This window comes from Andrographis paniculata, unplaced genomic scaffold, assembly GCF_009805555.1.
Source record: "Andrographis paniculata isolate CXL003 unplaced genomic scaffold, ASM980555v1 Contig19END, whole genome shotgun sequence".
Lineage (NCBI taxonomy): Eukaryota > Viridiplantae > Streptophyta > Magnoliopsida > Lamiales > Acanthaceae > Andrographis > Andrographis paniculata.
In genome coordinates, this window is record NW_026137479.1 from 688,942 (window position 1) to 701,751 (window position 12,810).

A 12,810-nucleotide genomic window follows, 5' to 3' on the forward strand; every position below is an offset into this window, starting at 1 on the left:
AAGAAAATATAGGAGTAGGCGCACTTGTATTTTCACACGACATTCGCAATCTAAAAGCAATAATAATTTCAAGATTCACACGCGATCAAGACCCCGTTGACTATATACAAATATAATAAGCAGCAATCGTGTCCGCGCGTGTCTGTGTAACACGTTATTATTATCAAATTTAAATAATATTTAATATATTAATATTAGTTTATTTATACTGACTATCTGTATTTTTATTAAATGAAGATATGTAAATAAAATTTAGAGGATATTTTTTGAGTGGAAGGAAGAATAGAATTCCAAAGCCCATTATGAGAATACGAATATAACAACAATATTTGTCTACTCGGCCTTTCATTTCCCACCTAAAATTCCAATATTAATGCACAAGATATATACCGTTTTTTTAAAAAATAAAAAACCGATGTCCATTATTTTCCAATTAAATTCATATATTAATTGATTAATTTCAAATTTAATAGTAGTAATTACTGTAATGGAATTTAACTAGTTTATATTTTCCAAATAATCATAGTGTAATAATCAGATTATTATCTAAAAAGTATCGATTGACGCGCCTAATTAAGTGGGCATTGAATGCCCCTGCCCCTACCCCTACCCCTACCCCTGCCCCTACCCTACCTGTAAATTTTCGGGTAAGTTGAAGCACGAATATAAAATGGGAGGTGAATTATTTAAGTTGCATAATTATTTTAAATAATGCCACCTAGACAACCTTAGCTACTATATATAGGTGGTGTAGGGGACTGAGGTAGGTGCTGCTGCCACCATTATTCCACCGCCGCAGAACAGAGCAGTCAACACTCGGCCTCCTTCCTTAAAATCGATTTGACTTTTTATTTCTTCCAAAAATAAAAAATAAAATTATATACTAGTATATTGGTTTTGTATTTTTCTCCTAAGTAACAGGTGTGATGGGATTTGGTCCCATATTTTGATTTCTTCCTCAGTGTATATTATGGAGGATTGCTCATTATCTGGAGTTTGGGTGGTGGCAGGTAACTATCCCTCGTCCTCGAGCTCCGATTGTTTCCTTCCCACATTTTGCAGTTAGTTCGGATTTCATATTCAAATCTCGTGATGGTTAAGGTTTTGTGCTGCAGGTGCTGAGTCAAGTGTCGATTCCAGTTGAGCTAGTCAAAAGGAGGAATCATTTTCCCCCTTCTCCTTTCCCGTTCATCGTCGCCTTCATGTTTCGCCATAGACGCGCTTTCTTACCTTGGCTTGTTTTCTCCATATGGCTCATGTTACTGCTCCTTCTCTCTGCCAATTACTGATTTCTTCTCTTCGCACTGCCTCTCGGTTTCTGCTCGCTTTCTTCAGATTCGTCTCCGCCACCATTTTCAGGTCTGAACAGAAATCTCTACTGGTTTTTAAATTTTTTATTTTTTTGTACGAATGGAGATTTGCAGTTTGGGATTTTTTGTTGACTGGGGTTTATTTATTTATTTGATTGTTGGCAGCCATTGCTTGAAAAATGGAGAAAAGGAAATATGTGTTATTGGAACTGAGGTGTGCAGTCTTGAGGAGGAAGAACCGGAAGTGTGTTTGAAGTTCAAGTTTCCGACATACCAAGAGTTTCGAGAAACCAACAAGGAATCCGGCTATGGTGAGCAGAGGTTTCCCGTGAATAAAATCAATGAGACCGTTGGAAAAGACGTTTATTTTTCGTTGAAAGAAAAGGGGTTTGCTGCTGATGTCGGAAAAGATGATAATGATGGAATCAGGGCAATGGAGTTTGTGGCAGAGAAGGCTAAAACAGAACTACTGCAGAATGAGGAAGGAAATGATCGTCAATTTCTTGAATCCATGGCTACCGATTTGGATTTGGATTTGTGTTCTGATTCTGGTTCTGATTCTGATTCTGATTCTGATTCCTCCTCAAGCATTGAGCATATGAACTTGATGAACCATTTAGTGGATTCTTACAGGGTTGGTTTTTCCAATCTGGATGGAGACGAAGATGAAGTGATCAGTTTTGAAATAGCTGAGCTCGAACACAATCATTCCCAAAACATGGATGGATTTAACTCCTGCTCAGACACCACTGCGAAAGACAATGGGAGTGAAGTGGATTCAATTCCAGCAGATGGTTGTCCTTCGGACAAAACAGATTCAGACATGGATGAGAATGAATTAGAGTCGCTGTGGGAGCATCAAGAACTGGTTGAACAGCTTAAAATGGAGCTGAAGAAGGTGAAGGCAACAGGGCTCCCCACCATATTAGAAGAGTCCGAGCCTCCGAAGATCATCGAAGATTTGAGACCATGGAAGATGGATGAATTCCACCCCCAAGATTCCATCGGGGAGCTTCACAAATTCTACAAAAGTTACCGCGAAAAAATGCGCAAATTCGACATCATCAACTACCAGAAGATGTATGCCATGGGTTAGTCTACTCCATAACTCTTCTCACTTAATTTTTCATGATAATATTTTCAATCCAAAGAAAAACAACGTTCTATCATTTGGCATGTCGGAAGGACCCACGAGAGATTGTATTTTGCTGTGTTGTGTTGTGTTGTCCTGAAACAGAAACAATATGAGACCTGGCCATGTCTAACCTTAGCATTTGTGGATGACACAGCTGTCTGTAGCTGTTGTGCCCACCACACTGAATTGCCATTGAAGGGCAATTAATGAAGCATTCACTATTCGTCGTCTCTGTTAAATGCTATAGACTTAAGCTAGAGCATAACAAACCTAACGAAAATTCAATGCCATGGCTGCCATTTTCATTTCTTGAGATATTGATTACGCTTTTATATTTTACTGCAGGTGTTCTGCAGGTGAGGGATCCTCTGCAGTTCATGTCCGAGCAGAAACCCTCAGCTCCGACAGCACTGAAGTCTGTCCTACTGCAGAGGTTTCCAATATTACGGAACAGAATACACGGCAGCGATCCGATGAAGAGGTTCATCCAGGAGCTGCATAGCGATCTGGAGACCGTTTACGTCGCACAGATGTGCCTTTCCTGGGAATTCTTGAACTGGCAGTACGAGAAAGTCCTCGACCTATGGGACTCTGATCCACGTGGAGTTCGTCGCTACAACGAGGTTGCTGGAGAGTTCCAGCAGTTCCAAGTCCTCTTACAGAGATTCGTCGAGGACGAGCCGTTTCAGGAGCAGCCAAGAATGCAAAACTATGTCCGAACAAGAAGCGTTCTCCGCAGTCTTCTCCAAGTTCCTGTCGTAAGAGGTTCGAATACCGCATTTCTTCGTGTCGATTTCATTGTTCAAGCTAATCAACAATGCAACTGATATAATATCAATCCATGGCAGAGGACAAGAACCGGGGCAAGAAAAAGGATCGACAAGACCTCGACTACGCGATCACGAGCGACATGTTAGTGGAGATTGTCGAAGAATCGATTAGAATATTCTGGCGATTCGTTCGTGCCGACAAGGACTGTGCGACCTCCTCCGCCATCGCTGTGCACAAGAAATCCCCCGAGCTCTCCAATCCCGAAGATCTCGAGCTGCTCGCCGAAACCAAAAAGACTCTTCTAAAGGTCTAAGATTTTCCACAATCATGCAAAACATTATTCTGTCTGTTTCTTCTTAATTAACTGAAATTTAATTTTTCACTGAGGCGCAGAAGGATAGGAAGCTGAAGGATCTCCTGAGGAGCGAAAACTGTGTGTTTCGGAAAATCCGGCGGTGCCGAGAAGGAGACGATGAGTCCGATCAAGTCCTTTACTTCTTCTCACAGGTGGATATGAAATTAGTGTGCAGAGTTTTGAACATGGCCAAGGTAACAAGAGATCAGCTGGCTTGGTGCCACAGGAAGCTCCAGAGGATTGGTTTTGTAGATAGGAAAATATATGTAGAACCTGCTTTCTTGCTCTTCCCATCTTAACCACATACAACTTGCACTCTTACATTTTCCTATGTACTCTAATTAGAAAAAAAAAATATAGGAAAAATTTATGTCAAGAGTGGGATTTGAACCCACGCCCTTTCGGACCAGTACCTGAAACTGGCGCCTTAGACCGCTCGGCCATCTTGACTGTATGTGTATCATTCATTTTTTTTATAAATAAATTCAGAACTCAATTGATTATTTTTTTGAGCTGTGAAATGGGACGTAATGGCCCAGGTTCATTTAACGCACATGCGATCAGGATTTACCATAGTTAGTTATTGTGGCAGGCCTACTTTGATTAGGTCCTGAATAGACTAGTGGGCCAATACTGTATTGAATTTATTATTATTATTGTGAAAATTTTAAACTAGTAGAACAGCTTATTCTAAACTAGTCTATATAGAGGTTGTTGAGAAATATACAATAAAATTTTTATTTAAAAATAGTATCAAAGATTTAAGAAAAATAATATAATGATATAAAGTTATAATATTGTACAAAAATAAATTTCTACATTCATGGTATTTGGATCTAACTTATTATGACTCAATTTCAAGATATAAAATTTAAAAAAATTACACAAATACTTGAAATCATGCTTAAGTGAGTTTATTATATTTGGTTGATCAAACTTATTATAGACCAATTCCGATTATTTAATCGATCTAACTTATTGATTTTTTAACCAACAAAAAACTCAATTAATGAATATTCCGATTCGATAGATCAAGTTTAAGTCCTACACTTATATATTTGATCGATCAAGTTTGTTCAAAATCTTGAGTGATTTTGTTTAAAAGATCTATATTATGTACCTTGAGATTATTAAGCTTAAGCTTGAATTTGTTATATCTAATCAATCCACTTGTTCAATACTTTGAAGTGAAAAAAAAAAAAAAAAAAAAACTTAGAATGCTATAAATTCTCAATCCTAGAATTGTGTTTAACCTTGAATTTATTACATTTGATTGTCCCAATTTATTAGATGTCTCGAATGAATAAGTTATTTAATAATATATATATTTGAAATCAACACTGACCTTAAATATTTTGATTGTCCTAATTTATTTGATATCTTAACTGAAAAAAAAAAAAAAAACTTAAATAATATATATTCCAAATCCTTGTTTTGAAGCTTAAGTTTGATATTAGTATATGTATATGTTAAGAAAAGATCTGTATCTAACTTAAAATCTGGTGATAAATGAAATAATCATTCACCATTATAAACTAGGAAGATCCACACATTTAGCAATATGGGACAATATTCAACAGTTTAATTAAAAAATAAATAAATAAATAAATCTTTTGAAATATTATAAATTCCTAATCTTAGAGTCGAAAAGTTTGAATTTATGATATTTTACCATCCCAACTTTATGGATATTTAGAATGAAAAAAAAAAAAAACCCTCTTTAGACTATATATTATAGATTTCGAATCCCATATGGAGGTTAAAGTTGGATTTATTAGATTTGATGATCTTGAGCGGCAAAAATATTTTAATCCAAGAATTCCACCAAGCATTGCAAAGCAAAGCAAACAATCTCAAAAAAAAACTGGCAACTTTCCAAACGCTTCTAGACCCCGATAGAGTAATAAGGGTAATAATAATAAATAATTAAATGAATATATATAACAAACCGCCTTATTTATTTATTTACTTATATATAAAAATATATACAGTATATATCTCTGTCTAGGTCTTCACGAGATTCGAGAGAAAGAAAGAGCGAGCGCGGGCTTCTGCTACTTTAATAGTGTTACTATTATTGATAATTGATATTTTTTTAAGACTATTATTATTAAAGTACATAAAAGCCCTCGGATAGAAATCCATCTCATCCATCTATTCATCCCTACCAAAAAAAACCCTAATTGCGTCGCGGGCCGCCCGCCCCTCCAAACAAACGTGCCGCTTTTTCTTCCAGTTCGCCGTTTTCTTTATCCTCCCCCTACCTTCTTCACCTACGCAACCTTCGTCTCTCCTCCTGTACCTTTCTTATCTTTTTTATTATTATTATTATTATTCTTTTTTAAATCGAAATATTGCTTGATATCGGCTGTCCCGTATGTTCTAGATCCAGATCTGAAACGAGAATATCACCGACATATTCATACACTCACAGATCTAACGGCGGGCCTTAGCCTTACCATGGTGGTTAACGGGCGACCCACAAAGAGGTTGGTTAAGAGGCGCGTGACCGCGGAACTTAGTGATTTTCTGACTTTTCCGACCGCCGGCGATCTAGCCTCGCCGGTTGCTGCAAAGCCTTTCAGAACAGCCGTTAGGGAGTTCCTGACGACGCACGCGCTCTTACCGCCCCCTTCCTCACTTTTCCCCCATCTACTGACTTGGCAGATCCTCTTCCGCGTCGGCGACCTAACCGCAGACGACGGTGGACCGTCGGTTGTCTGCCTCGACGTCGTGGAGGAGGATGTGGCCAGATCTAGATCCGTTTATTGCGATCAGTGTCGCGTCGTTGGTGAGTTTTCCGTATCGGGTTGGACGTTCTAACTCGGTTCGGTCTTAGATATTTTCATCGAATAAGATTTTAATAATAATAATAATTAAATTCATTGAAAATATAAATCTGATATAAATATATATTTTTTATACATTATTTATTATTATTATTATTATTAATTTTGTATTTTACGGTATCACAAAAAACATTTAACGACAAATTGTTGGCTGAGGACCCATACCATACACTTGTAGGATGTGTGCAAGGTCTTTGATTTACTTATCTGTCACTATTATTATTATTATTATTATTATTATTATTTATTATTATTATTCGTTTTAAAATAATAATAGTAATATTTTCTCTTAAAATTATTTAATTTATTAAAAGTAGAAATATATTCTAGTCTGGCCGCGTGAGTAAAATGCTGTGAGATGGCTATACAATTGACTGACCGACCTGACCGGTCACAAGTCATCAGCCCACACTGTATTGCACTTGGGACCGCAATCAGTTCCTTCCCCCTCCCTACGCTACCCTTTATTATAAGGAATAAAATTGATAGTAACGTACAGGTGTCCTAGAATATTATTATTACTATTATTATTATTATTATTAATCAATGGTGGGGGAGTGATGCTTGAGCAACACAACAATATAGTATTCTGCTACACACGCGCTTGCCTGCGTGTGGGTTTCTGAATATGAGTTTGAGCTTGACCCCATCACATATTTTACTTGTTATTATTATTTTTTGTTTTTAAGAATAAAGGGTTACAATGCGTGGATATACTTGTCAACGAACAATGCCAATGGCAATGGCTTGTTTTTAACTCTTGATTCTGTGTGATTATGATAATAATCATTAGTATTCTGAATTTGATCCTACTTAAATTTTCTGTATTCTCTTGTCCCGTTACGTCAAACTTTGGATCTGGTTTTGTATCTATCTAATCTTTGCTTGCTTCAGGTTGGAGTGGTAATCCGGTGAGCGCGAAGCGCTATCATTTTATAGTTAAGTCGGATGGCAACTCGATCGCTGGATACAACAAAACGTGTGCGGGATGTGGCGATCCTCTCCACATGACCGATTCGAGGTTAGTCAGGGAGGGAGAGTTATAAAGAAACCAAGCACTTTTCTTTCTTGATTTCTTTCTCGTCTTGCTTTTAGATATAGGGTTTCAAATTTCTGGCTCACAATGTGTAGGGTTTAGAGTAAGAAACGTATGTTGTAATAATGACTATTATAGGATCGTTCTAGTTCCACCAATAGGTGGTTTTGTAGCGACGATTGTGTTAATTAGTTGTGTTAATGGTCGGTGACTGTAAATTGTGACGAAAGCAAACCTGTAAGTGTTAATTCATCATATAAAGACACTGTTACTACTACTGCACCAGGTGCAAAGCATGCAATCATGTGATGACCACAGAAGACGTTGAAGATTGGATGTACCAGCAGTTGGAGAGTACAACTCATTTGTTGCACGGTGTGATACACTGTAATGGATATGGGCATCTTCTCAGAGTTAATGGTAGGGAAGGTGGATCAAGGCTTCTCACTGGACGTCAAATCATGAACTTTTGGGATCGCCTCTGCACAATGTTGGGGGTCAGGTCAGAATCTGTGAACGTGTACTTTATATCGGTTTTATGTGAACATTCACTTTGTTCTACCTGTGTTGCATATGTATTACTAACTTAATCTCCTCCATCTCTCTTCTGGGAACTGATCTGCAGGAAAGTAAGTGTGATGGATGTCTCGAAGAAGAATGGAATGGAATTTCGCTTGCTCCACGCTGTGACGAAAGGCCATCCTTGGTATGGAGAGTGGGGCTTTAGTTTTGGTGCTGGTAGTTTTTCTCTGACTGTAGATGACTACAATAAAGCAGTGGAGAGCCTTTCATCGTTGCCCTTGTCCATGTTTCAATCCCAAGGAAGAAAGCCTAGAACTCGGCTGCAGGATTTGATTTCATTTTATCAGTCCATATCAGAATGCAAGCTTGTCACTGTTTGTGACCTTTTCCGTTTCTTGATGAGTATGATCCAAGAGAAACACCATCCCAAACCCCTGCAATTCAGGACCTTTGGTGATTCTTCTTGCAAGAAACGCAAAACTTGTGATGAGTCGAGGACATTATGTTCATGGACCTTTGACGATATAAAGCGAGTTGAAGATGCAATGTTCAAGGTGTTGCGTGCTGTTACTGGGTCCACCTGGGTTAGTTGGAGGGCACTTAGAGGCGCTGTTTGCAAGGCAGGCACGCCGGAGCTTCTGGATTACTGCCTTAAAGAACTCAAGGGCAAACAGGCAGCTCCAGGCTTGATTGTTGCTGCCCGATGCGTCTCTGAATCTTCTGGTGCCATGGAGTACAGGTTAGTACCTTCTCTTCATTAAGGGGCTTCTGTGACTGATTTTTATCGATTTGTTGCATCTCTTCAATTTTCTTGTTTTCTTGCAGACTTGAGCCAGGAAGTGCATCCATACCAGCCAACACCCCTACAAGCTGCTTCCCGATGGCGAGCTGCCTTTCAGAAGAGAGGCTTTTGCACGATCTAAGATATTTTTACGAGTGCATGCTTCATCCCAAGTCAATGGCATTGAGTGTTACTCCAGGTAGAAGGAATCCTGCGGCCAGCTCGGCGATGACAATTCTTGATTGCAAACAGTTTGTGAAAGACTACTGCCCGGAGCAGCATCTATTTATTTCAAAGGAAAATATGGTACATCTTCTATGTGAGGTCGACCTTAAGGAACAAAATGGAGAATGCAGTGGCACCTGTAATCCTCCACCAGAGTTTATCATCCTCCCTCCCGGTGCTACCATTGCTGACCTAAAGCTTGAAGCTACAAGAACCTTCCAAGAGGTGTACTTGATGTTCAGAAGGTTCCAAGCTGATGAGCTAATTGGCTACAGTGGGGTTGCTGAATCCACCCAAATAAAGCTCTTACTGGGGTCGACAGCAGAATACGTTGGTATCCGAGGGCGTTTCCTGGGAAAGAATGCCCATGGAAGGTTCAGAATGGAGAGGGGGCTGGAGCGATGGATAGTGGACTGTGTTTGCGGGGCAAAGGATGATGATGGGGAGAGAATGTTGGCGTGCGACATTTGCGAGATATGGCAACACTCCAGATGTTACGGAATCCCAGATTCGGATGCTGTGCCCGCTGAGTTTTTCTGCAGTCGATGCAGACGAGCAGCTGTAAAGATGAATAGCAGCAGCTGTAGCTGGGAAGAAGACGAAGAGGAATTTGAAGAAGATGAATATGACATTAAAACTGAGGATGCCCTCATTGATGCCATGATGATTGAAGCAGGAGCAGCTCAACTTCTGGACTAAATTGTAAATATTTTTCTTGTATTTAGATCCCATCCGTCCAATGGGGAAAATTGTGTAAATATAGAATTTCGAATAGATGTTAAGCCCTCCTAGCTCTGCTGCTGAAAAAATCTTTTTGTCTATGATATAATATCTGGAATGGCTATTGTTGCTGCAAAACCAATGATCATTTATTTAAAACTATAAACATTCAAATTTCAATTATACCGACAAATAACTTTGAATCAATTTTTGAATTAATCATCACTTCTTTTCTTCTAAAACAATGGGTACCTCCAAAATTTCACTGCTCCTCTGTATTTGCAGAAGTAATTTTTCCCCAACATTATAATCATCCAGGATTTTGAATAAATCTGCTCTGTTACGTACCTGCAATCAAATCCAAGGTTGTTGTGTTGAGGTCTAAACTCTGTTATGAGAACAGGTGAGTAAAAAGTATGAACAAGTGAGCTCACAGGCTTGCCGTTGACTGCCAAAATGATATCCCCGAGCACGATCTTACCTGCAAAGCCCCTTGTAGTTGGTAGGAGGCCAGCCTTAGCTGCATTGGTACCGCCAGGAACCTACAGCCATACAAAGATGGTGGGTGGGTACCATTAGCGAAGATTAAAGTTAACTTAGTATCGACATTGCAATGATTGCCGATGGAGGAGCACTAAGCACCTGTAATATTAGCACGCCATTTCGAACATTTAGTTGATTTGCTATGAGATCTGGCGCAATATCAACGTTTAAACCAGCTCTAACAACCTGACAAACATAGAATGCAATGCATATGTGTGTTCATTAAAGTCTCAATCAAGATAAGTAAAATTAAGCAGCACAACATAAACCATACTTTGCCAAATTGGATTAGCTGAGGCACTATCTTTACCACAGTTGACGAAGGGATGGCAAATCCTACACCAGCCGAAGTCCCTGTTTTTATCATGAAAGAACGTATTAACAAACACGATTGCTGTAATTTTTCTATTCCTTATGATTCAAACATTCAACTAGTTGTATAGATAATGGGGAGAAACTAACCCGTCTGAGTGAAGATCGCGGTGTTAATCCCAATCAAGTTCCCCTTGGAATCTAATAAAGGGCCTCCGCTGTAACAACACAACAAAATTCATGGCTACAGGGAAAAGCCTTACTGAATTCCATGATCAAGATTGGATATTGCTTCTTTAAGTTAGACCTGTTTCCGGGGTTGATGGCAGCATCAGTTTGAATTCCTCCACCTATTGTAACTCCGGTTTGACTATTTATATCTCTGTTGAGACCACTAATGACCCCAACAGTGAGGGTATGATCAAAACCGAATGGATTTCCAATGGCCAAGCACTGCTGGCCCACTTTTAGGGATGAAGATGAGCCAATCTTCATTGGTCTCAACAGCTCCTTGGAGGCTTCGACCTTGTACAAATAGCAATAATAATTAAACAACCTGTCTTATGCAATTCAGATCAATATCTAAACAAAACAAAGCAGATGTAAAACTTCTTTAATGATGAATTGACATCAGATAGTATATTAACCTTTAAGACAGCAAGATCCTTTGTCCTATCTGCACCAACCAATTTACCCTCAAAGCTCTTTTGTACCCTTCAAAAAATGCCACAGGAGGATGCAAATGTAGAATAAGACTTCTAAACACATATCAACTAGAAAGAAACAAATTCCAAGGCATACCCTTCAGAAGCTAGAATGTTGATGCGGGCAACTACTTGGCCGGTCATTGCATTTTTAGAAAGAGAATTACCAATAACTGATCAATATGTAAGATGGTGGTTAGCTCAAAATAATACACGCACAACTAACTAAAGGGCCACTTATCCATCAGCTAAGAATATGGAAACTATCAAAATTCAGAAGACATCTATAAATAAAGCAATCATTTGTTTTCACTATGAGAAGTATGCATACCATGATAATTTGTCACAATGTGACCCTGTTCATCCCAGACGACCCCAGAACCATTTCCTTCAGGAACCTATAAATACATAAACAATGTCTTTGCTATGTATTAACACATTCATTTATTGGAACTGCTTTGGCAAGAAAATGCATTACCTCAACAGCACCAGAAATATTAAGCTGCGGCCTCAATGTTACATCAAATATGTTGACAACAGAGTAAGTATTCTTCTCGAAAAGATCCGCAATTCTTTCCTGTCAAGCAGACATAAATCAATTCACCTGCCATCGAAAATTTGGAGATTTACAAATGCTAATTAGAATGACAAGAAAATCGAACATGAAGCATAGAGACCAGATGCCAGTTTACACAGAAAAACAGACCTCAGATGGAAAAAGAGCTCCGGTAGAGAATACTGGAGGGGTTACTTGCTCAATTGTCACTGATGGATCTCCTAACCCATACGCTGCAATAAGCATTTTATGCTTTTAGGACATAAAACGTAGTGACGAAAGATCGAAGCGGAAGAAGAAAGCCGAAAAACTGCGAACCTGGAAAATACCTTGAAGGAAGAAAATAACAATAACACGTGCACATTAACAGGCGGGCGAAAAACAGTCGACGAGTAGTCGAGGAGAATTTCTCCAGCGCAAGATCTTGTTCCTCAACGCAACCCATATCATCTGTATCGCCACCACTGCAAAAAAAAAAAAAAAAAACCCGTTTTGGTTTTTAACAATTTTTTGTAACAGTCCATAAAGTATTACATCCATTCGAGCCACCGGAAATGAAGAGTACCGTGGAGTAGACGCCGGAATGGGAAGACGCGAAACGACGAAGCAGCAGAGCTTTCGTCGGCCGAGAAATGCGAGACGCTTGACGGAAATAAATCTTGGTTTAATAGAATCTACGTAAGATTTGAACGGCGAAACCACCGGACTATTGCAAGCTGTTATTGCTTGCATTTTGGTACGCTTTACTCGAATGAACACAGAAAAATTTCACGACGAGCAATGATTTGGAAATGGAGATGTGGCAGAGGCGGAACACCGAACACAGTAGAGCTTAAGATAAAATCGTGGTTTCAAGATAGCGACTTTAGTCAAAATACTTCTCCGGTGAAAAAGCGCGAATTACATTGATCTGTCTCCTCTTCATGCGTCTGCAATTGTTACCTTTCTAATTAAAGTAGGTAAACGACGTATGAACTACATTATATCTGCC

General features: G+C 39.0%; 3 protein-coding genes and 1 non-coding gene across 7 annotated transcripts; 2 read left to right on the forward strand and 2 right to left on the reverse strand.

The window, feature by feature from the left end:
* The first annotated feature begins 759 nt into the window (after positions 1–759).
* On the forward strand, positions 760–4,040 carry LOC127244562 (uncharacterized). Its single transcript, XM_051265140.1, has 6 exons — positions 760–1,010; positions 1,116–1,359; positions 1,476–2,401; positions 2,791–3,210; positions 3,294–3,523; positions 3,610–4,040. Exons 2-6 carry the CDS (start codon positions 1,250–1,252, stop codon positions 3,868–3,870), a joined length of 1,947 nt encoding a protein of 648 aa, XP_051121097.1. The 5' UTR covers positions 760–1,010; positions 1,116–1,249; the 3' UTR covers positions 3,871–4,040.
* TRNAL-CAG (transfer RNA leucine (anticodon CAG)) lies at positions 3,942–4,021 on the reverse strand. Its single transcript has one exon. It is a non-coding gene; the product is annotated as a tRNA-Leu (tRNA).
* Positions 4,041–5,655: 1,615 nt separating the features above from the next.
* Positions 5,656–9,758, forward strand: LOC127242547 (PHD finger protein At1g33420). Its single transcript, XM_051262125.1, has 6 exons — positions 5,656–5,869; positions 5,958–6,362; positions 7,315–7,441; positions 7,743–7,958; positions 8,082–8,717; positions 8,804–9,758. The coding sequence occupies exons 2-6, from the start codon at positions 6,032–6,034 to the stop codon at positions 9,681–9,683; spliced, it is 2,190 nt and encodes a 729-aa protein (XP_051118082.1). The 5' UTR covers positions 5,656–5,869; positions 5,958–6,031; the 3' UTR covers positions 9,684–9,758.
* On the reverse strand, positions 8,811–12,637 carry LOC127242554 (protease Do-like 8, chloroplastic). 4 transcript variants are annotated; one of them, XR_007836843.1, is made up of 14 exons: positions 12,385–12,637; positions 12,138–12,283; positions 11,970–12,052; positions 11,742–11,840; positions 11,595–11,661; positions 11,361–11,436; positions 11,207–11,273; positions 10,867–11,084; positions 10,710–10,777; positions 10,522–10,601; positions 10,347–10,433; positions 10,186–10,246; positions 9,957–10,052; positions 8,811–9,834 (listed from the first exon to the last, which is right to left on the reverse strand). XR_007836843.1 is itself a non-coding variant. In XM_051262140.1 (14 exons), exons 1-14 carry the CDS (start codon positions 12,549–12,551, stop codon positions 9,826–9,828), a joined length of 1,371 nt encoding a protein of 456 aa, XP_051118097.1. In that variant the 5' UTR covers positions 12,552–12,636; the 3' UTR covers positions 8,811–9,825. The 4 variants fall into 4 exon arrangements, 3 of the variants coding, with proteins under 3 accessions (XP_051118097.1, XP_051118102.1, XP_051118093.1); XM_051262140.1 differs by having other exon boundaries at positions 10,139–10,246; positions 12,385–12,636; XM_051262145.1 differs by having other exon boundaries at positions 9,829–10,052.
* Between the last annotated feature and the right edge of the window lie 173 nt (positions 12,638–12,810).

Coding starts and splice junctions, on each gene's coding strand:
- LOC127244562 (XM_051265140.1), top strand. CDS start 1,250: ATGGCTCATGTTACTGCTCCTTCTCTCTGCCAATTACTGATTTCTTCT. Junction 2,402..2,790: donor CCAGAAGATGTATGCCATGG/GTTAGTCTACTC, acceptor ATTTTACTGCAG/GTGTTCTGCAGGTGAGGGAT. Junction 3,524..3,609: donor CCAAAAAGACTCTTCTAAAG/GTCTAAGATTTT, acceptor ACTGAGGCGCAG/AAGGATAGGAAGCTGAAGGA.
- LOC127242547 (XM_051262125.1), top strand. CDS start 6,032: ATGGTGGTTAACGGGCGACCCACAAAGAGGTTGGTTAAGAGGCGCGTG. Junction 7,442..7,742: donor CTCCACATGACCGATTCGAG/GTTAGTCAGGGA, acceptor CTACTGCACCAG/GTGCAAAGCATGCAATCATG. Junction 8,718..8,803: donor TCTGGTGCCATGGAGTACAG/GTTAGTACCTTC, acceptor GTTTTCTTGCAG/ACTTGAGCCAGGAAGTGCAT.
- LOC127242554 (XM_051262136.1), bottom strand. CDS start 12,551: ATGCAAGCAATAACAGCTTGCAATAGTCCGGTGGTTTCGCCGTTCAAA. Junction 11,274..11,360: donor AACATTCTAGCTTCTGAAGG/GTATGCCTTGGA, acceptor CATTTTTTGAAG/GGTACAAAAGAGCTTTGAGG. Junction 10,434..10,521: donor AGCTAATCCAATTTGGCAAA/GTATGGTTTATG, acceptor TATGTTTGTCAG/GTTGTTAGAGCTGGTTTAAA.